A 23,915-nucleotide genomic window follows, 5' to 3' on the forward strand; every position below is an offset into this window, starting at 1 on the left:
TTCAAGGTCAGGTCTACAGCCCTACTCATCTTCCCGGCTCAAAGCTGTTGTTCTGATGAAGGATGTCAGTAACACACAGGATGGCTGGAATAACTTGCCTGCTGGTTGCGATAACCAATTATTCTAGAAAAGCTATTGAGTTCTAGAAAACGCTATACACTTTTCTCCAGTAACTGGGAAAGCTGTTGTGACCCAGAATTTTTCATGGTAACGTGAAAGTGGAGAGTGGGGAGTGGTTATTTCTTTCTACCTGATAGCGCCACACGCCTGACACCAGGCACCTGGTGCTAGCTTTTCCCAACCCGAACTCATCCTACGCAGACCTGTGTCCGCTGTGTGCGTCCTTTCCCAGTTAATGAGACCCCAGTCCACACGGTCACCTCCATGGTGACCATTCTCATCTTTCCTCTGTGCCGAGTGGCGCTACCTCACAAGTTTCTCTAAACCACCTTCCCCTTCAAGTCTCACTCTCTTGGTAAATTTAGACCCAGGTCACCACATCATGACTTCAAATAAGGTCAGCGCCTGTTTTCTCTGCCTCCAGCCCCACCTTCACTCTCACCCACCCGCCACCCTGTCACAGAGCCAAGGCAGTAAACCACAGACCCGACCACACCACGCTCTGGCTTAACCCCTTCAGGGGCTCCCACCAACCACAGGACCAAGTCTGAATTTTCCTGTGGCTTTCAAATTTCTGGTTGAGATTCATTTACTTTATAGCCCCATCTCTTACCAACTTTTAAAAATCCTTTCCCAATTCAAACACAGATTCATGGAGAATACCTTTAGTCACACTGGATTTCTTACCATTTCCCAAAATTCTAAGGACTTTCGTGTACTCTTGCCCTTTTTATTTCAGATTGTTTCATCCAAGGAGAATTTCCTGCTTGAAATATTTGAATGTCCATTTATCCTTCAAAGAATAATCACATGCCTCGTTCCAATATGAGTCCCGCTGCAGCCCGGCATAGTTCATTCATGGCGCCATCATAACGCGCATTTATAACGTGGTGTGATTATTTGTGTACGTGTGTGTGTCCTCGATTTTCCCATCCCCACAACCTGAGATCCAGGTTTCAAACTTTGGATTATCTTTCTATTTCCTAGCTCATTTAAATATTTATAGGAGCTGGTCAGTAAATATTGTTGAATGAATGAAGAAACTAATGAACCACACTTGTTCAAGGCTTGTAATGAGCACACCCAGGACAAAATTATGCAGAGATACAGTGTGATAAGATTATATTAATTACATGATGGTTTAGACCACAGCACAGTCAACAACAAAAACCCACCAAGGTGAACCAAGGTATTTAAAATTCCACAGAATGGCAAGCAAGCAAAGATGCCATTGATAAGAGTAGTTTGTTTAGGTCATAGGGGATGGGTCATCGAGACATCTGAATGAGAAAGTCAGCTAATTTCCTTCTGATTTTTCTTACCCTAACAGAAATGTTTCTTTGAAGATCTGTTAAAAAGTCAAAAAGCAACTGCTTCCTGTCTTTAATATTTCTGTGCAACTAAATCAAATATTTCTGAGCAACTAAACCACGTCACGTTCCCCATGGCTAAAACATGCTTGGCCAGCACGTTGGAGTCCACGTTAAACCCACCCCTGTGTCTAAGGCCCATGACCCAGCCCTCCTCACGGGGCTCTACCCGCAGTTTTCTGTTTCTAGAGGTTTGGCTCAACCTCGAGCTCATGTGCTTTTACACCCGTTCAGTTGTCACATCGAATCCAAATCAAAGGGATGGGCGTGGAAACCAGCGCACGGTGGCCCTCCCTGCATGCCAGCATGTCCCCCGCGAGACCCAGCTCATTTGATCGGCTTCCTTTCCCAAGACAGGCTGGAAAACAGCCATCCTTTCAATGCAAAATCAGAACTTCCGGCAGGGAGGCACGAGATGGTGAACAGCGTATTTCCTATAGACGCAGAACTGTTTTACCAGTATCTGTGTGGGTTCACCCTTTGGTCCAGAGGGAGCACGAATGATCTCAGTCACTGAGACCGAGACATGGGGGAAACACAGTGGATGTTTCCTGCGTCACTGTCTGACCCCAGACCTCAGACGCTAGGTACGTGGTCATGTCACCTGAGCTGGGGAACAGGAACACCTGCCTTTCCTTTCACACCTGGTCCTTCTGCAGCATTGAGGGTCACCTGTGCTCTGCGTGGCCTTCACCCCGGGGTAGCTCCTCGTCCTGGACGGTCCCCTTTGCTCTGTGACTCACATCACAATTGTCTCCGTCCTTGCAGCTGGCAGATGACTTGCTCGCAGATGTTTTTGCCGCCGTCGGTTCCGTGACGCTGGCCTTGTTGGTGGTCCTCTCTCTGGCGGTGGTTGCTTCCATCATCGCCTCCAACAAACGGGCAACCCAGGGGTCCTACAGCCCGAGCCGTCAGGAAAAGGACGGCTCTCGAGTGGAGATGTGGAGCGTGCTGGCTCCCCCTGCGACGGAGAGGCTGATTTAGAGGCATCCTGTCTCTGGAGGAAGAGATCCGCACCCGTGAATGGGATGATGGTACCCACGGGTTTTTCTGACACCCCTGGAGACATCAGTGTACGACTGGGAACACTGAATCTGTGGGAAGCGCTCCTCTGACCACCACAAAGACGTGCATCGTGGTTCAACTGGTCACCTTGTTTTATCATGTTATATTAGCCAATCACAGAACAGTGTTTTTTTGCGCCAGGAATTTCAGCCTCCTAATTAGCAAGAACACCTCCCAGGGGACAGCGTCTTCTGCAGAAAGCCCCAGTGCCTGTCAGTTAGACTTCACACTTTGCAACCTGGGGACACGTTTTTAGTTTGCCCATTAGTGGGCTACTGAGATTTTTTTTTTTTTTTAACACAGAGACGACAGGGGAAAATAGGCACACTTCTCACTCTTCCTATAATGTAGCAAAAAGTTGCAGTTACCACCTAGGAAATGATGTACCCACCCGTCCCTCAGTCACGGATTCCAGAGAGACATGGGCGTGGCCTGTGGTTAAAGGGCGAGCCAGCGTCCACAAATAAAAGTCGAAACGTGGTGGTTCTCCTTTGTGAGTATTTTGTGCATTTTGTGACACTACATGTGACAAAAGTAACCTCTAGGAGCATGTGAAGAACCTTTTAACTAACTCACCTTGAGCATTATTTATAAAGTCATGGCTCTATGTAAGGTGTTGCTTATGGTCAAAACAGTTCCCTGGACAGAAAACAAGATAAATGAAAACTCAGATTCTCAAATCTAAAAGACTAAGGTCTTTCCTTCCAACTGCTTTTTGAGAAGTTGGTGTCAAACCACGACCTCGTCTAAAGGTAAGAACCCCAAAGGAAGGAGTACGTGAGTGCGAGTGTCCACATGGTATGGAGGGAAATACAGACTCTAAGATTTATGTACTTTTTCCCAAAAATTTGGTTAGAATTTTATATATGTTTTGAAATGCATATAACATGCTATTAAAGTAGCATAAAGGGGGGAGCGTATAGCTCAAGAGGCCAAGCGCATGCTTAGCAAACACAAGGTCCTGGGTTCCACCCCCAGTACCTCCTCTAAAAATAAACTAGTAAACCTAATTACCTCCCCCACCAAAAAAATTAAAAATAAAATAATTTAATAATTTAAAAACTTAAAAAATAAAGTAGCATTTAAACAAAAATTTTAAAGACATGCCTATGTATTTTGGATACATGCTCAAAAAATCAATGACAGGAACTTTTATATCTGTTCTAGAGCAGGACATCATTCCAGAAATCGCTCCTCTCATCCCACGTCACCCGTTTGCTCACCCTGTTGGGCCATTTCCAACAGCACCAAGCATGCCGCCATATTTCCTATTATATACAATTATCTCCTGGGGCCCCATCTCCCTCCAATTACCATCCCACTTCTCAGCACCCCTTTCAGCAGAACATCCAGAAGAGGGTTCTCTACGTTCTCTGCCTCCCCCTCCCCTCCTGCTATTCTCCCTTGAACGCAAACTAATTGGCTTCCCTCTGCATCTCTCCATGAAACAGCTTGTGTCGGGGTCACCAATGGCCACGTTGCCAAACACAACGGCCCGTCCTCTGTCTTCAGCAGCCGTTGATACAACTGTCATTCCTTTCTCAAAATCCTTGCCACCCAAGGGACACCGTTCCATCTTGCTTTTCCCCTCACCCTAGTGTCCCGTCTCCCTAGTCTCTTTGGCTGGTTTTTAAAAATTTTTTTAATTTAAATTTAATTTTTATTTTTTTTAATTAATAGACAATTTTTTAGAACAGTTTCAGGTTCACAGCAGAATTGAACAGCAAATATACAGAGCTTGCACATAGCCGTCCCCACCCACACATAGACACTGCCCCACCCTCAACACCCCTCATCACAGTGGCGTGTTTGCCTCAGCTTCCTGAGCCCTCCTTTGTTTGTTTGTTTGTTTCCATGCTCTTTATCACAACTGGACAAATCACATCTTTTTTTGCTGTTTCTCTTGACTTAAGTTAAATGAGGACAAGAACTTGGTTTTTTTGGTCTTTCCTGGCAAAAATCCCTCACCTAGGACAGGCCTAGTGTACATTAAAAACACAATACATATTTTCTGCATAGATGAACAAATAATGAATGGAAAACCCCAAAGTGCCCAAGATTCGTGTGAGCTGTTGTTGGATGTTCTGGCTTCTAAACCGTCACAGCTGGGTAACTTATTAATGTCTACTTTTTTGGCTTTCTCTCCGTTCCTAATATTGCTTGAAGTGTCTGCTCATGAAGACGGATGTCCCTGGGTGTCTGCAGCTGGAGCCTGCCCGAAGACATTTTGACTCTTACGTCCCATTAGAGTTACAACTTCTTAATCGAGCCTTACATGGAAGGGACAGAAAGAGCGCTTGCTTAAAGGAAAAAAATAAGTAGCTGACTTAAAAAAGACTACAAACTAAAAAAAAAATTACAGAAGTTGGTCCTGTCGGGATCAGCACAGGTGAGAAGAAAAAGATAACCCTCAATGGTAATATGTTACGTTTTGAAAAGATGTCATTAATCTGGCTTTCTCCCTCTTCCAGTGGCTACTTCAGGGCTTTACATAGGAATGCGTGTTCAAACACATATAGGAATGAACGCCTGCAGGCATGAATGAACGAATGATTCCACGTGGATGCTGCCAACATACGGGAGGTCACTTACAGGCTGACCCAGCCAGTCAAATCCGCATCTTTGAACAACCTAGATCGTACAGTGTCTCATGGGGAAAGCTTCTGAGTCGGCCCTATGGAGAATTTGCACTGAACCATCTTTAACAAGATAAACCTTATCTTACACAGAAAGTCTGGTGCCTGCATCACCAGTGTTGGTGTAACTTTCACATCATGTGTAATTTTGCAGTTTGTGTTAACTCGGTTTCAAAGGTGGTGGAAACAAGCCCCTCGTGCTTGCTTGCCTCGTAAGCAGATGTGGGTATGTCTGCCTTCCCCCGAGTCGGGGCTGGCCTTGTGACTTTGACCAACAGCATGGCATGGGAATGCCGCTAGGTGCGAGAGGCTTGCGGTTTCACTTTGTTTTTTTCCCCCTCTCTTGGCTGGCGGCCCTGAGGCTTCCACACCGTGAAGCCTGGAGTGACAGAGCCACGTGAGAGAGAGACCCAGCTCTGCTCAGACGCAGCCACAGGGCGACCCCTGTGAGACCAGCAGAGGAACAACCCAATCGAGCCACAGAATCAAACAAAGAGAGATAATAAATCACTGTTCAACATGACTAAGGCTAGATGGGTTTGTTACACGGCGGTGCATGACTGAGTCACACCTGTCCACACCCACGAGGCAAAGCAGGAATGCGGTGGAACGCGGGACTCCTCTGTGGCTAATTTCTTGTTTCCAAAGCTGCTGCTCTGGGAACTGATGGATTATGCAGTATTCATTTGCAGAGCAATGATAATCAGCCCAGTATTAATAAAATAGGACAAACGTAGGTCAGTTTTCTCTCAGTGGAAGTCAGGTGAGCATCTGGTCACTCCAGGCCCAGGACTGGAGGCTGGGGGCCCGGGCTGCAGGCTGGGGGGCGGGGGAGCAGAGTAGACACAGCTGCCCCACTGCCTGCCCGGATCGGGGGCGGGGGGCACCGAAGGAAGATGTACATCTGGAGGGTGCGTCCCAGGAGCGACGGGAAGGCCCCTCCCAAGGGCCTGCCACGCATCCTCTGCAGGCTCAGGGACCCCAGACAGAAGCAGGAGGTGACAGAGGACCATGACGTAAATCGACTGTCCAACCTGCCCGCTTCCACCTCCTTAAATCACCCGAGATGGAGGCGGCCCCTGGGTGGCATAATTACTATTGTCACCTATCGGCATTAGCCAAGGCACTGACGAGCAGCTGTCGCAGGACGGAGACGCGCGCGCGGTAATGAGGCTCCGCCGCCGCAGCGCTAACGGGGGGCCCCGCGCTCGTGCCGTACTCACTCCGCGGCCGCGGCCGTCGCGGCTCATCCAGCCCTCGGGCAGCTCTCTGCAAGAGGAACCCTTGTCCTCACTTCAAGAGCCTTTGGAGACAAAGAAACATAGGTTTAAATTTCTGCCCCACCCAGGAGACGTGAACTTGGCCTGAAAAATGGGACCGCACCTCCAGCTCACAGGCACAGGGTAACAGTCATTAGTGTGAAGCCCCACGTGTCACGTCGCTTACCATTATTCTGAGATGGGGGCGCGTCAGAGGTCATATTTGCTCCCACCTCCTACTCCACCTGCCAAACCAGCCGTGGGTGCCCATCCTCTTCCACCCACCTTTGGATGTGCTTGTAAAACACGCAGGTTTGGTGCGGTCCTTCTCGACGGCTTGTTCATGTCATTCTCAGGGCTCAGACCGCCGCCTGTGACGGCCGTCCCATCCGACTGAGGAAATCACTCCATTTGTGAGACGGACACGAACTGTGCAGACCACCCGTATGTTCTCAATAGAACCGCCAGGAAATCACTCAAAGGTTGGGTGTATCAGTCTCCCAAACAGCCGACGATAAGATGGAAAAAACAAGGTCTGCTTGATAGAGATGACTTTTTTGTTTTTATACTCAGCCTTTTAGGGTTACTTCTTAAACCTCGTTTGTTAAGGAATCACGATCGTCTACGATCTTCGCCAGCAGGCAATACCGACCCACGTGTCTCGGTTTAAACTGTCGTTTGATGATGTTGATTCGTGAGCCGACTTCACCTGGTTTTATGCTCTGCAGGGCTATGATTCAAATCAGGAGACTTTCCTTAATTCCTTATTCATATACGACCTTTCACATTCTGACCCGCTTCCAGCAAAAGTGCAACTATTACTCTGTGCCTCGCCTTGAACAGTGATGACAAAAATGCATGTTTCCAATTTAAGCTCGTCTTTCTGTGATTTGGTCCCAGGCTTCGCTTTCTGTGGTTCCAGAACCCTGGGAATGACATTCCATCAAATATACCTGGCAGTATGTGCCTGAGGACAGCCACTTTCAGAACCAGCCACGGGGTCTCCTAATGCGTCGGGTGACAACCCCTCCTGGGAAACTGCTCCCAAATCCACCTCGTCCAGCCCTCAGAAGCACCTCTTGGAGGTGCCCGTGGTTGGCAGCTTGAGGCTGCAAGACTGAAGTTCATTCAGGGCTGAAACAAAGCAATCACTGAATGGAGGCAAGTATATGTGTTGTTACAAGTCCCCAAAGCGTAGATGCTCCCGAACCCCCGCTGTGACTCGGCTGTGCAGGTCGTGGATTTGGAGATGTCGTAGATCAACTTATGCAATGGCAGTCAACATCCAAAAGCCTTTTACTGATCACTCAGAAATCTTATTTTGCCAGGCCAGTCTCATTTTCTGAAGAAAAAAAAAAAAAAAAAAGCTCCCCCTTTGAATAATTTGAGAACGTTTAATTTTGCAAAAAGGCAATTAACTCAACACTAACCACCAAGAGGAGATTTAATTTGAAAATACTTTGTCATGTGGAAACATTCAGTTAAGCCTAACTCTGAAGGTTTCTTTTATGAGGTTCCCGAAGTTATTAGGTCTCTGAGGTCCAAAATATACACATCCCCACATGAGCCCCAGCTCAAATTTTCCTAAAAGTCTTTGTTAGTTTTCTAATGCCTTGGTGTTTAAGTCTCTGAAAGACAGAACAGAAGCCAAAGGGTCCTCTTGACTGGTGATCTGAATTGTACACGGATTCCAATTCGATATCCCTGCACTGCCACATACTAATCTAGCTCAAATAATGAGTCTGCAATAGTAGGAATGAAAGGTCTCAAACTGAAGGGGACAAGGATAGTCGGTGTAATAATTGTGACACATCTGAAGCATCCAATGGTCAGAATCACTGATCAGAGGAGCCCCAGTTATGTCGGCTTCTTTAGTGTTTGGTGGAGGTTATGACTTTCGTAGGATGGGAGGCCCTGTCATGGGAAAAAAAGAATAAAGCAAACATTGTTTCCAATTAGGAAGTAAAATATGATATTGTCATCTGAGTTGGTAGAGGCCACCTTAAATCATTTGAAATGACATCCAAATTAATTCCAGTGCCTCTCTCTTAAAGAAACCAACCAAACACATCCATGGGATAAAATTACATTTATTTAGATTTACTGGAGTTCCAGTAGCTTTGACCTACTGAATACATTTCAGCAGGTCTCACGTCCGCCCTCAGGGGTTACTAGTTCAGAGATAAGACGATTGTAAAAGGCTCAGAGGGGCTATAAAAATAAACACACCATTGCCATGCAGAGTTAATCTTAAAACTGTATAATAAACATTTTTTGAAGAGGATGATTGGGTCTCTTCTCAGAGGGTACTTCTTTCTGTGTTCTTTGAGCAAGAAATTAAAACTAGAGATGATATAAGTAGGTAAAAAATATTTCAAGAGGGCAGGTTAATTGATTGCTCAAAATTCAAAGTAAATCCTAACAGTGTTTAAGAATAAATTTGGTCAAAACCCAGTTTATTTGACCAATAAATTTTGATCACCTTGCATGAAGATGGTTGCTGGCAGGATACTAAACAGATTTCACATTATTTAATCAATTATGTAGACAAAGTAAAAACAGATGATTTGGGATCCTGTGGTATTTTTCACCACTGTTACAAGTTAGATGTAAAAAATTCAATTCTTAAAATTCAGTTTATTTTCTCCCTAAGACTATGAAAGTGTCTCTTTACTGTTGGCAGATGCCCATCAGGATGTGCGGAGGAATTAGCAAGTCTTCATCCTCAGGTGTGGGGGAAGACTTATAATCCAGGCAGGTCGTCTCTCTCCAGAAACAGCCCTCTTAATTTAAAAAACGAGGATCGGTGATTGTTAAATAGTTGAAGCAATAATTGAAGAAATGGAACACTGGCCACAAATATGAACTTTCTGATCAACTTAATTTATTCCAACCGTGTGTTGTAACTTCTGTTTTTCACTAAATTTCTGAGTGTAACCCTCTTTTCCGGGTCATATTCTCTTGCTATTTATTAGGGAAGGACTCATTTACTCAAGCCCCATAGAGATCCTCTGAAACTCCAGCCCCTACCGTGTTCTTGGTGCAAAGTTGCTTTTTCTTATCTTTAAAAAATTTTTTTAAATTTTTATTTCATTATTGAAGTACAGTCAGTTACAATGTGTCGATTTCTGGTGTGCAGGACGATGTTCCAGTCATGCGATTTGCAAATGTTAGCTACTATATATAAAAATGGATTTAAAAAAAAGTTTCTCCTGTCCAGCACAGGAAACTCTATTCAATATCTTGTAGTAACCTTTAATGAAAAAGAACATGAAAATATATATATGCCTATGCATGGCTGCTTTTTTTATCTTAGTAAGAAATATCACTTAGTCATCTCCACTCTCACCTTTTATAAGATAAAGGCACCCCCTCGTGTCCCTCGTGGGTGACATACTGGATGATGGGGGAGGGGAGGTCTCTGTAGTCCCTGGATGTGCTGACCTCACAGATGTCCCCCCCTTGGCCGGGGAGGCAGGGGCGGCAGGGCCACATCCGCAACCTCCCCTCCCTTCAGCGTCTTCTCTCTCTGTTCCAGAAAACCCTCCCCAGGCACCTGCAGCAACGCCCCCAGAGTTCAAGCAACGCCCTCCACCTGCTCCCGAGGCCAGCCCAGTCTCAGGACAAAGAGACAGGGCCTCTCCCCAGGACTGTCCCCGACAGCCCCGCGCACTTGACTCTAACTGGCGACCTGCACGGCTGTGTGGGTGGTGCGAATCGGTCTAGCGAGAAGCTGCCGTGTGATAAGTGTCTGGCAGATTGAGCTAAAAATTTCCCCCCAAACTGTTGTGTCCCAGGGAACTTCCTTGTGCATTAGCATAATCGCCCCTGGTGACCTGGGAGAAGACACGTTACCGGACTTTTTCTTGTTTGGTACCATTTGCTTTTCAGCAGAGTTTCTTCTGTGTGGGGTTTGAAATCTGCTTCTTGATCATTTTCTTGCTGATTCTCTCCCATCAAAAGCAAGGAAGCAAACTGAGCTGGTGACACCTGGGTCTCCCGCGGATTCCGCAGCTCTCCTGGTCTATGTAGTGATGCACTGAAGTTAAATGGACCGATTGGATGCTCTCTGAAGGGTCCCCTCCTCCTCCCCCAGCTTGCTTTTGCTGATGGTGTCACAGACGCCCAGACCTCCAAGGCTTTTATCTCTCCTGAGCCCAAAGTGAGGTTGTTCAAAATGCATGAGTTTTAAATCTCTCAAACGTATCTGGGACATACAAATCTGGTTTTAAAATGGGACATATAATAATACTTCTTCACAGTCATTCTGAACAGCAGAATTATTCACTTCACTCATTTCATGAAAAAATAATCACCAAATATCTTGCATTGGGTGCCAAGCACAACATAATTCACTGCAATCAAAAATATCATCAGAGATCTTACCTAGCTGGAGAAAAGACTGCGATGGTAGAGAAGACTGCACGAAACACAAGAGACAGAAGTTTCTGAACGGAGTCGATTATCCTGAAGGGAGACGGTTCTGCATCCCGGGCAGAAGAGCCTTGGCGCTGCAGCAGGAACGTTCTTGCGTGGACCGAGCGGGTAGTGGATGGAACAGGAAGAAAGGGAGAAGCCAATTATATAAATGCTGGCCTGGTGGCATTTACAGTGAGACAGGAGGAGAAACGTTACCAAAAACAGTTCGTCCTGCAAGCAAGAGCTCCCAAGACAGACCGCAAAATAAGGTGCAATTAATTAGGTTGAGATTCCGACGTGGCTATGTCCTTTAGAGCAGTCACGATACCAAAAATGAGAACGGGATCTGCTTTTCAATGTGCCAAAGGTCAACTATGGCTGGGAGTCTATCAAATAATTTAAGGACAAATAAGCCTTAAATAACCTCTAAATTCCTTTCTGTTACGCTAACATTTTCAAAATCATTAAAGAAATGTGTAGGGCCGCTGCTGGAACCAACCAAATGCCAGTTGCTCGTATAGACTATCCAGTTTAAATCTTAAAATACACAATAGTGTCCGCTGTTAACACTTCATTAATGGACAAAAATACGTGAAGAAAGAGATTGTGCTTAATGAAAAGTTTTGCATTTACTCATCCATCCCATCAGGAGGGGCTGGTCAAACAGTAAAATTATCCTTTGGTTTGTGTATCTTTCCAAAGAACCTATAGTAATACCTCCCTACATTCTTATTAAAGAACATTTATCCATAATTCATGCAGAAATGGTACAGGGTTAACTTGCCCCTGGGCTTTGAGTTTTAGGAAGAAGCTCCCGACAGCTTGCTTCTTCCTGTCCCACTTCCTCTGTAATTTCAGAGTTAGTTTGAGATTTTAATTCTGCTATTACTAAGCTCAGCACCATTCCTTTGAGTTTGTTTTGCATGTCTGATGTGAATATTTAGTGGACAGACATTTCCAAAAGAGGGGCTAGTTTATTCATTATACTCCTGTGAGAGTTAACCGGTGTAAGGTCTTGCCAAAACTCTGCCATCTTGAGTAGTGACGTTCGATTCCATTTTGTTCACCGCTGTTACGCATCTGCTGTGAGATGAGTGTCGTGCTGAGAACTGGATGGTCACAGATGAACTGAACAAGAGGCGGCCAAGACGGTGGAGGAGGAAGACCCTGAGCTCCCCGCTTCCCACCGGCGCCGAAATTACAACTATTTACAGAGCAACTGTTGATGACGATGCCCCGAAGCTAGCAGGACAGATCTTCTGCCAGGAAGGACACAAAGAAGGAGCCACAGCGAAAGGGGCAGGGGGGTGGGGGTGCTGCCAAGTCAGAGCTCCCAGGGCGGCCGCCCGCAAACCGGGAGATAATCAAAATTTGCAGAGCTTCTCCCCAAGGAGCGAGGGGTCTGAGCCCCACGCGGGTCTCCCCGGCGGGGACTGCTGCATCGGGAAGATGAGCCCCCAGCACGCCCGGCTTTGAAGGCCGGCTGGCTTGTGCTGGGAGACTGAGAGGAGCCACTCTCAAGGCATACGCTCACAAGCTCGCCTGCTCTGAGACGCGGCGTGGAAGCAGCCATTTGAAAGGCGCATGGATTAGACCCGCTTTCTGGTCCTGGAGAGCCTCCCAGAGAGGCGGGAGGCCACTGAGACACCCTGGGGACACGGATGCCAGCGGAGCCACTTTGGGGAGCGGATTCTCCCGTCAAGACCCAGGTGGAGGCAAGTGCGGTTCTGGAGTCCTCCCTCCAGCCGTCAGCGCCAGGACGCGGCCCTGTCCACCCGCCAGTCAGCACCCGTTCCAGGATGCCCCAGGCCAAGCTTCCAGCCTCACGTGGACACAGCCATACCCATCGTCCGCCGGCCAACACCAGCCCCGGGACTGTCTGGTCCCTGGCCCAGCCAACCAGTGAGCTGGCACCAGCTCCAGGACCCACCAGCTTCCCGCAGGACCCAGCTCCACCCATTAGCAGATCAGCAGCAGCCCTGGGAACCCCTGGAGCCTGGCCCTGCCTACCAGCTGGCCAACGCCCGCCCCAGGACCCCTGGGAACCAGCCTTGCCTACCAGGGGACCAGCAGCAGCCCCAGGACCCAGCCTCACCCCGCAGCGGGCAGGCAGCCGCCCTGGGAGCCCTGAACCCACAGCCCGCCCCCCTGGGACCTGCCCCTGCCCACTCCCAACAAAGGAAATGGATCAAAGATCTAAACGTAAGACCTGAAACTGTAAAAACTGGAACGCTCTGGAATTTAGAATAAAAAACAGACAAACATTTTCGATCTGGGTTGGTTGGATCTGTGGCTGTGGACGCGTGGATACAGAGCGCCGGCTGTGTGTGGCAGCTGCGATGCAGATGGAAGTTTCTCAATATTCCTATTTCATCCTAAGAACAGACACTTCTGTTTTACACAGAGAGAAATAAAAGTTCAGGGAAATCAGGTAACAGGACAAATCAACAGCAGAACTTGGGAGAGATTTTAGTTCAGCTAGAAACTCCCACAGCACACTATTTCATTTTCAGGCTGTTAACACTGTATCTTCCATAAATGTCTACATTTTTACGCGTCCTGTAATTCACTGTTACTTCCAGGCAAAAAGGTGCTCAGACTCACTATAAAATAATACTCCAAAAAGGGCATTCTCTTTCACTTATACATAAGGAAAATCCAGCTGCGGCTTTTAAAATCTGCATCTATAAAATTAAGATGTGGGCGTCTTTCTCCGACAGAGACACTGAGAGGTGTTGAGACCAGCCCCGGTCAAGGCGGCAGGCAAAGTGTTAAAAATCAAGATCAGTAAAAGTTAGCTAAACCTTCGGCTTCCAAGGATCACACCTCTTTTCTTACAGTCAGACCTTTGCTTCCTCTATGGAAACAAGAAAAGTTCAACATCTTCTTCCCAGAAGTTCCGCACGCAAGGGAAACTGTGCTGCTTTCAGACCTGCCCTGTGCTCTGGGCGGCCCTTCAGAGCCCCTGCAGGACGTTCACCCCTGGCCTCTGCAGCGCTGTTCACACACACGACTACATTTCACGTCTGTCCTTGACTCTTCCATGGAGGTCCATAAACAGGTGTTGGCTTGGGCAGCCCTGCTCTGCTGTACTCAGGGACACTCTGCTCACCTCTCCTGTGGTCCCAGAGCCTGATGGACCCGAAGGAGCGGGTGGCTCTCAGGCAGACCCCTCAGAAAGACTCAGGCTTCAGGTTACACTGCGGCACTTGCCCTGCTCCGGGACGAGGTGGCGGGGTCCTTACAACACTTCACCTGGACGCTGCCGGGGAGAGCCAGCCGATCATAAAGGAAGAGTCACCACCAGGAAGTTTTGATTATGACCAATTTTATTTTAAACCTGCATTGTTGGGCACTTTATGGTAATGTGTCATTCATCCAACATTTACTTTTGCATATATATTTTTTTAATTCCCCAAACAAGACTTCTATGCACAATGTCCTCCCAATAGTAGTCGGCTTCAGAGGTGACTTAGGCTGCAGTCTCAAGGATGCAAGAAGGAAGCGTGTCTCGGTGCCGGGGAGCTTTGCACAGACACCTGTCACCACGTGTAGCACAAAGCTCCGGATGGTCAGTCCTTTCAAACGGTTGTTCACTTGAAGAGAAGTAAGCTTTGGAAAAATTCACATTTTAACCTCTCATGTACCTTTTGTGTAAAAATGCTTGGTGCATTTTAAATTGTAGGTTTCATGCAGTTTATACTCATTTGCTGTTTTAGGCGTTGCTTTAAGTACTAAATCATAACAGGTTATCAAGAAATCTCATTTTCGTATATGATTATTAAGTGGTTCTCAAAATAACCATATGGAAAAGACACTCTCTGAGGGATGGTGACTTGACACATGGGTGCGCTTACCATGCATAGGGTTCTAGCTCTGTCCTGGCCTCGATGTCACAAAATGAACCAAAGGGCGCATTTGTCAGTGTACCTCAACAAGGCTCTCTACTGAGACATGGGGTGACACAGACGAGGAGACTCAGAGGTTTATAGCATCAAAGAGGTAATCATTTGTGACTCTTAAAATACTGTGTATTTTAAGTTACTTGGCTTAACTGAAGTACGGTTTGAAAAAGCAGAGCTGTCTGGATGGAAAGCATCCGGCTGTCTTTGCTGTTCAGTACCTTGTTTGATTTTTTTTGGTATGTCTGTGTATCTCACCCAGAGCTACAGGTTTCCCACAGTGCTTTTCTGCCTCATTCAAGTATAATAAAGGTAGAAATCCATAGAAGCTCTAAGGTTAAACAAACTGTACATCATACAAAAATTAACTTAATTTACAGACAGTCAAAAAGTATCGGCAATGCCCTTCATAAATCTTATGACCAAAGACTCACCACAAGGGCTCTTAGAGCTGACACGTGTTTTGTCATCGCCACATAACGCCGTGGAGATGCACGTGGTACAGGACTGAATGTTGGTTCAAAGTACACATGAGAGTCAGCACTTCGGACTATATACATTTCTTCTGAAGTAACAGTGCCGTCAATGCTAACCTAAGGTTCAGGATTTTCTTATTGCATATTTATTGCTGCTGAGGCAGTTAGTCGTGATACAATAATGCAATATTCATAATTCATAATTATTTTAAATAAACAAAAACATTTCTCCTGCCGATAGTATAAAGAATACTTTTTTTCTAAAATCACATAGAACATTGGTACATACAGTATTACACAAATACTGAAAAAACTTGACCTTAAGGCACCTGCTGGAAAAGCAGATGTGCATGTTTATATGAACTAAATTATGCAAGAAAAAAATATTGCACAAAATCCTATTATTCTCAAAATTAAATATGCTTCTTTCTAAATACATATAATTCTCTATGTTGACCAAATCACAATATTAACTGATTTGCTCAAAACAACAAGCTTTAAGAAACAGACGCTGACAAGTTCCTGGGCTCGACACAGGAAAGATGTCAACGCTGACACAGTCTGTAAAACCCATTTCCTATCATAAGAAGTGCTTTGGGGGAATTAGCTCTGGGTATTCATTTTACATTCTTAAATTTATATTCTGATCTACAAATATCTACCCAGAATCCATATCTTTAATGCTAAACAAAATGGAATTCACATTAGAAAATTTCTTCATGGAAATAATCTTTTCCTGAAAATCCAGATTTTCGAGAAAAGTATGATCGACGAAATGAGAATAGTCACAGTTTTGTCCTCTTGATCAGCAGTCTGCTTCTCCACCTGATTTCAGAAACAACTAATCTGTAAGCTCCTGGGCCCTGTTGATGAGGATGTGAGCACAGAATCTAACCACATCACTGTCACACACGGTTTTAGTCTGGGGTGGGGAACTGTTTCTAGAGAATGCTGTTACCAAGATAAAGATGGTAAAGACTAGGTTCCCACCAACACGCATCCACTCACCCCACTCCGCTCCCCCGGAAGGGACCTAAGCTGAGCAAAGGAGCCTGGCCACCTGGTTCGGCTGAGCAGCGTGGGACCAATCAGATAAACAAGAACACTTCATTTCTAAGAGTCTCTGGATCTGTCCTTTAAAAGCAGGCGTCCCAGATAGCAGCATTACTGTACTTCGTAGAACAGAGGAAGAGAGTGAACGAAATCAGAAATGCTACAATGGTTCTGTACTCAGAGCATGTTTCAGATTAAGCAGTTTTAAAAGACTTCTTTTTGGTGATAGAATCTTGGCTGAATAACTTTCAAGCAAAATATATTATCATTATCATTAACAAAGATTTGCAATTCTTTTTCCTTTTAATTGGTTCCTTCAGAGCAGGGACTAGGTCAATTCCTTTGCGTCCCGGCGTCTGCAGTCACAGTGCCTTGCCTGGGACTGGGCAGAGAGTCAAGCACTATTTCGCAAATGAATGAGCTTTTAATTTTGAATCAGAAGAGTAATCATGCTATATCGTGGTGTCTTTCTAAAATAGGCTAAGTACGTAACCATTAAAATAAACCGCTTAACAACACTCTCACCTAACAAACAAGAGCTCCTAAATCCACACATACTCTTTAGCCCCTGAAATACCACGGGTGCAACATCTAAGGGAAAAAGATAAAAGTCAGAGTGAGATTCAGGGAGAATCGTGACTCTGTGTGGAGGCCACAGAGAGACCGCGGACCGGAGCCAAAGGTCTTGCTCATTTATGCGATTCTGTCAGAGAACAGGTGTAGTCCTTCGAGGTGGGGCAGGGGAGGAATTCAAACAGCAGGGGAATATACAAATGCTTGGTTTAGTTACAACAGAAAGTAGGAACCCAGGAGAAACTAAGATGATACTTATCCTCCAGAACTCGCTTGCACTTCATTCTCCCCACATTCACCGCGGTCCTGGGAAGGCTCGTTTAAGATCAGACTTTGAAGACTCAGAACGGGAATGGTTGGAAATACTAATACTTGCTACTAGTCTTTTGTGTTGTTTTCCAGGAATCACATGTAGACTTTTTGTTTTCAACGTGGAATCGAACAGCTGACTTAGTGTGGTAAAATAAGGCACGCGTCCAGTTTAGAACAGCCCGACACAAGTGCACGTGTCGGTGGCTGCCCTCTCACGCGCACAGCAGCGCCCCCAGGTGTCTGGGGACGTGGCGGGAAGGCAGAGAAAGAGCTCCCGCTTCTGAGGCCGTGAAGCTTATTCAGGAAATGGACTAAAACCCAAATTTTGCCTCTGCTACACTCACAATTATCCCATCCTTCAGACCACGAATTCTGAAGAAAAAGAATATCTCATTCCAGTATTCATATTAAAGGGCTGCTGTACATTCTTTTCAAAAAGTATGACGAACATTTGCTCAGCAGATTAACAACCAGAGTGACAGATTTTCCTTCTCATTTAAAACAGCCCTTCTGATAAATGAACTTCTGTTTTACATACTTCAATAAAGCAAAATGGAATTTTGTAATGAGCATATAAAGGCAAAATCTGACAAGAACCTCGAGTTTTACTTTCATGTTAAAAAGAGGGTTAAAAATTTTTTTAATATATACAAAGTCCATCCTTGTAAGGAAAACAAGATTTGTCTTCCTTCATAAACACAAACGAATAACTGTCCCAAATAAAACATACCCATTCAGATTCTGGAATGTACTTTAAAAAAGAAAGACTTGGCCATTTTCTTTACCTTATTTTTAAGCAATGTTTTTAACAAAACCCCTTCCAGGACTTTTTTAAACTGAAAACTAAATTCTGACTTCAGCAAATATTTTATACAGTCTTGACGGGGGTTCTCAAATGGTTTCTCAAACACCCTTCCTAAAATGACAATTAAAAAAAAAATACTCATGGCTGGGGATGTGCAGAGTCTGTGCCCGGAACATACTAACAAGACGCCGTTCTCGCTGACGATTCCTGCCCACCCGGCCAATCGCGGAGCAATCGGGGCGCGAGTCCCTCCCAGGTCAGTTTTGAAGGCGGCAGCACAAGGCCCCGGCGGGACAGCGGCGCGAGCCGGTGCGGGGGCCGCGTGCAGTGACGTCCCTCCAAAGCCAGGCAAGGACGCGGGGCACCGGCAGACCCCGCCCGGCGGGCGGCCAAGGGCGCCGCCACCGTCCCACAGCGGGGGGGGGGGGGGGGGGGCGCGTGCCCGCGACACGGTGGCTGAAGCTGCGCTCTTCTGCAGCACCCCCCCCCCAACACCCGTCATCCCAGTGAGAAGAACACCCGCCAGATTCCAACAGAGGAGCCACAACTCCCCCGCCAGGACCCTCCGGAACTGTCAAGGTCGTCGGGCACGAGGAACGTCCGGGAAGCTGTCAGAGCCGAGAGGAGCCTACGGAGACGTGACAACCAAATGGGACGTGGAGTCCCGGGGCAGAAAGGGGGCGCTCGGGAAAACGCAGGGACATGTGCAGAAGGCGCAGCTCGTGAGTGGCGAAGCGCCCCGCACTGGCAAGGTCCACACAGGGACACGGCGGGGGCTGCAGAGGGACTCCGGGCTCTCTCCACTCTTCCTACAAATCCCAAACCTCCAAAACAGACAGTCAATTATTTTAAGAAGTAAATTTGAGATGATATAAAGCATTCTGATAGAGAATTATTAGTTAAGGGAAAAAAAAGATAGGAACTTTTTTTTTATCAGGACAGTTCATGTTGCATTTGGCTTTCTGGGAGTGACTCTTACTTAGCAAAGGCAAGCAGAGGGACGTGAAAAAATTTAAAGTGTCATCTGTAAACAGAAGTCATTAATTTCACATTGTAATTCAGCACTTCATATACTTCACTGAGTGACAGGTAAGTGTGTACCTTTACGTATTTTGGAAAACATGGCTGCAGTGTCCACAAGAGAGCTTTTTAACTTCGAAAAAATGAATTTTTTGTCCTTGACTCAATGACTAGAAAAAGGCATTATTGCTCCGCAGAACACTTATAACTTATCTTTCAAAATTTGTATGTATTTCCATAAATTATGTAAGTATGCTTAATGTATAGGCTTAAGATTAAGGCAATGAGTGGGTTGACACTCTCAGCAGTTTCAGGCTAGTTCTGAGAGGTTTTGAGATCTTGGCCAGTTCACGTTCGACCAGGTTAGTGCAGGAGCTACTGGTTATGTGCAAGGGTCACACACGCAGACTAGCTTAAACAAGCGAGGTGGCATTAAGCACCAAATACTGGGAAATCATGTGTTCAGTATATACTTCCAACATACGTACAAACTAGTACCTGATTCAAGACCACATGGAACAATTAGCTTTACATTTAAGAATTAAGGGCTAATCTACACACAAGGGGAACGAGGTGGGGAAGTGAACGCTCCAAAGGACAGGTAACTTGCAGGCAGCAGTGAGGGCGGTCATTCCCGCACAGCACTGCTGGCGATGCAGATTTACCCCGGGGCCTCCCACGCCTCCGGCGGCGCTGCGACAAGTGTCCGACTCTCACTGCTGATTCAGGCTTGGTTTCCACCTGTTTTTCCTTCTGAAATGTTGAGGTCCTGCTGGAAGGCAGATGTGATGTGACACAGGGACACCACTTCCTGGAGCAGTCCGGCACCTTCTGCCGCATCCTCGGCTCCTCTCCCTTCTTTCTCCCAAGGAACAAAGGTGGAAGAGCGCCGTCCGAGGCTGGGCTCCAGCGGGTCATCGGGAGGCTGGCTTAGTGTGTCCCTGCTCTCCGCGGTGGCGGTCTCGGGCGAGGCCAGCTGCACAGCGGGCCCTGACGGCGGAGCCGGCTTCCCCGGTGTTTCCCTGCTCTCCTCCTTCAGGATGAACAGGGACTCGGTCGCCGCACCTGAGGACAGCCGCTTCCTGGGCGAGGGGGGCAGGTGCCTGCCGTGCAGGGCACTGTCGTCCTGCCCCAGGTGCCACTCAGCCTGGTCCCCTGAGCCACTGCAGAGTGGGCCTAGGCTGCTCTCGCTTGGGGCGCTGGACTTACTCTGAGGGAAGGAACATATTCAGAAAAAATTTAACACGCTGAGAGCATTACTTAGGCAATATATTTTTTTTCTACTTGGAAATCACTACTCGTCTCTCCCAAGGCTGGTTAGGTCCCTCCCAGCAGGCGCGCAGCACCAACGTCATCTCTGAACACCTCCCCCGGCTCTGTTAACAGCAAAGAAGTGAGAGGGACACTGGCTTCCACGTCTTTGCAACTGTCACCTGTAAAACTCAGGCTCGATTACAAGTGATGGTGGAGGACGTGGAGGAAAGGAAGTCCTTGCACACCGTTGGTGGGAATGTAAATGGGTGCAGCCACTACGGAAATCAGCTGATATATACATATATGAAAGATATATATGGATTTATAATCCAGCCAAAAAAATATACACACACACACTTGTAGGTACATACCCAAAGAAAATAAAATCAGTATCTTGAAGATACAGCTGCATGTTCATTGCAGCATTATTCACAATGGTGAAGCTATGGAAACAACCTAAATGTCACTGATGGATGAATGGATAAAGAAAACGTGGAGAATATGCAAGATGGAATATTACTCAGCTACAAAAAAGGAGGATATCCTGCCATTTGTGACAGCACAGATCAACCTGGAAGACATGCTCCGTGAAATAAGCCAGACACAGAAAGGCACATACTGCATGGCCTTCCTTGTACATGGAATCTAAAATAGTCAAACTCATAGATGCAGAGAGTAGAATGATGGTAACCAGGGGCCAGGGGCGGAGGGGTAGGAGAAATGGGGAGACGCTGGAGGGTTCTGGAAAAGCAGGAAAAGTTCTGGAGATCCAATTATAGCATGGTGACTACAGTTAACAATACTGTATTGTATACTTGAAATTTGCTAAGAGAATAGACCTTAAGTGTTCTCACTGAAAAGAAAAGAGAAAAGGAAAGAAAAGAAAAGAAAAGAAAAAAGAAACGAAAGGAAAGGAAGAGAAGAGAAGAGGAAATAAAAAGGAAAGGAAGCTGTGAGGCAATGAACACATCAGTCAGCGTGACTGTGGTCACCGTTTCACAGTGTGTATGTGTATGAAAACATCAAATTGTACCCCTTAAACATATACATTTTTATTTGTCATTATACTACCCAAAAAATCTGAAAAGTAGAATAAAATAAAATGGAGTTGCAAAAAAAAAAAAAAAACCAGAAAAAACCAAATAGGCAAAAACTATATCATATTATCAATGCCAAGTTCCCAAATTATTATAATCAAACAGGGTTGAAATCACTTAAACTTCTTTCTCTCCTGTTTTTAAAGCATCCAGTTCAACCTATTTAAATTAAAACTCTGCTCATTTCTGAAGCAATACAAAGAAACATCACTTCAATAAATATATTTCTTAAAAGTTTTTCAAGACCCAGAAAATACAGGGAAAAAGTGGGAACACTTCACGTTTGGAAGTCCGCCAGAAAAGACAACTATAAAATTAGGTTGTAAGAGAATATTGCTGCTTGACGAAAGAATTTCAATTAACGGCAATAACCACCAGCACTGGATAAATGAAGGGAAAATACTGGAATTTTGCTGCTAGGAATAATCCTTGGTGGCTAACTTTCATCATACTTCTGAAGTTTTGACATTGGAGTTTGACTCCTACCAACTAAGATGTAACATCTGGCAACCCCAGGAAGGGGGAGAAAGTTTGCACTTAATTTTAGCGGCCGAAACATCAACGCACCGTGGGCTGGTACTCAATATCGTCCATCGACCTGAAGAAGTCCAAGCTTCTGGCCGCCGCCAGCTTCCCCTGGTCCGAGCTGTGGGTGCTCAGCGTGTCGAGGATCTCGCCCAGCAAGTCCATCTCGCCCGAGTACGGGGCCTTCGCTCTCATCTCAAGGGAGTCGTCACTTTCGTAAAAGTAGGGAGACGCTTCCTCACCATCTTCAGAAGACAACCTGGAGGGAAACGAGGGGCACCAGCAGTCACACGGCCGCGCACGCCACACCCAAGCGCCTCTCCCCGACTCCATTCACCTAAGGAGAGGCTCTGCACACCCACGGCCGCTGCTGTGGAGGAGCAGAGCTCGGATCACCGGTTCGCGGCCCAAGTCTCCCCAGTGACTGGTGCACCGACCCGGACACGGCGGTTTTTGAGAGCAGGTGCGCTGAGAACAAAGAAACCAAAGGGTATGGCACCTTCTCGCTGCGGACGCACAACAGGCTCGTCACACAGTCTGGGTCTGTGGGACTGGGGACACTGGGCTTGGAAATTTCAGACGGAACACCTGGAAAGTTTGCTCCTGTCCAAATTCACTTTCAGTATTTTTATATGGTTTTCCTTTTATTTGTTTATTCACTCATTTTAGAGAATGCGTATTTCTTTATATAAACAAAGATACATTCAACGGGGAGAAAAAGAATGTCAATTTTGTCATCCCCAGATATCTTAAAATTGTTTAGAAAGTTCAACATATACCGTTATTATTTCCCTTATTTTATGTTACGATTAATTTTTAAAACTTTGCAGTAAGTGTTCCCTTCTGGTGTCACCACAGACTTGAGCCCCTCCCTGCCTGGATCCGAGCTGTCGCGGTTGCGCGTTGTCACTGCCCCATACGGCACCCACCCTCTCCAGGAGGCGGCGGGGCGCCTATTCCCCCTTCGCCACTGGCCCAGATACTTCTGCAGGCCTTCGAGCTTCCCAGGAACAAGACACGTCCGGTCCATCTTGCTTTCCCATCTCAAGATCTATCCCCCGTGAGATTCCAGCAAGCACCGGTCCCTCTCGCTGAAGACCGCAAGGGGGCCAAACGTGGCCTGTCAGGGCGCACGCGCCTTGAAACACCTCTTGCGGCCCAGGACTCGCGCCCTTAACAGCACGCCACGCCCGCGTCTTACTTGCTCGCCCTCTCGATGTCATCACCGTCATCCTCACACAGAGCACCATCGAGGCTCTTGAGGGTCCTTCTTAAGCGCGGCTGGAGAGAGGGATTGACACGCTGGCGTTAGCGGTTAAAGTCAGTCTCTTCCAAACATTTTAGGGAACAATTTGATGTGGGAGGAATACTAAGATATATGCACTCAGGGTTTTGAACACCGCCCCGTAAGTTGGCCAGCTGGGCAGGAAGAAGGGGACGGTACCAGGCAAATCTGTATCTCAACCCTTACTTGCACCTCAAACCAATAAACAAAAACCACATCACTGGACGGAAAACACACACAGTCACTGGGTCTGTCAGTTCCCGAGCTAGGAACACCTGACTTAAAGTCACTCACTCCACCCCGCCACTCATCCCCTCGTTTCAATAATAAGCAGTATTCGCAATTTTGTTTTTTTTTAACCCCCACCCACACTCTCCCTCCCGTCAGGTATTTTAAAGCAATGCTTCTCAATCCTTAACGCACATCTGCATCTCTCGGAGACTGGTAAAAATGTAGTTTCTGGCTCCATAGTGGTTCTGAGTTTCTGCATTTCTAACAAGCTCTTAGGTGAGGTTGGTGCTGGTGGATCTGGATGTCACACACTGAACAGCAAGGCACTGAATTAAATTCTAGACAGCCCATCATTTCACCTGTAAATACTTCACTAAGTATCTTTAACAGAAAGATATTTCAGCACAACCAAAATATCATCATCATACATAACAAATTAATAATTACTCTTCAATACCTTACATTCCCTTATTACACCCCAAAATATTTTCGTTGGTTGATTTGGACCAGAGT

The 23,915-nt window shown here is 46.4% G+C and overlaps 2 protein-coding genes across 6 annotated transcripts in view; one reads left to right on the forward strand and one right to left on the reverse strand.

The window, feature by feature from the left end:
* CRB1 (crumbs cell polarity complex component 1) overlaps positions 1-4,911 on the forward strand; it is a 130,767-nt gene extending 125,856 nt beyond the window's left edge. For both annotated transcript variants that reach the window (XM_032466796.1, XM_032466799.1), the window contains exons 12-13: positions 2,259-3,307; positions 4,722-4,911. In XM_032466796.1, the coding sequence (XP_032322687.1) occupies positions 2,259-2,474 (216 nt within the window). In that variant the 3' untranslated portion in view covers positions 2,475-3,307; positions 4,722-4,911. The remainder of the gene's footprint in view (positions 1-2,258; positions 3,308-4,721) is intronic.
* A 9,269-nt stretch (positions 4,912-14,180) lies between these two features.
* DENND1B (DENN domain containing 1B) overlaps positions 14,181-23,915 on the reverse strand; it is a 213,049-nt gene continuing 203,314 nt past the window's right edge. For 3 of the 4 annotated variants that reach the window (XM_014564682.2, XM_014566635.2, XM_032466801.1), the window contains 3 exons: positions 23,088-23,167; positions 21,929-22,145; positions 14,181-20,220 (listed from right to left, as the gene is read on the reverse strand). In XM_014564682.2, the coding sequence (XP_014420168.1) occupies positions 19,735-20,220; positions 21,929-22,145; positions 23,088-23,167 (783 nt within the window). In that variant the 3' untranslated portion in view covers positions 14,181-19,734. Of the gene's footprint in view, positions 20,221-21,928; positions 22,146-23,087; positions 23,168-23,915 lie in introns of those variants that run through there. The other variant, XM_032466802.1, reaches the window with a different exon arrangement.

The sequence above is a fragment of the Camelus ferus genome, chromosome 23 (genome assembly GCF_009834535.1).
Source record: "Camelus ferus isolate YT-003-E chromosome 23, BCGSAC_Cfer_1.0, whole genome shotgun sequence".
NCBI classification, from domain to species: domain Eukaryota; kingdom Metazoa; phylum Chordata; class Mammalia; order Artiodactyla; family Camelidae; genus Camelus; species Camelus ferus.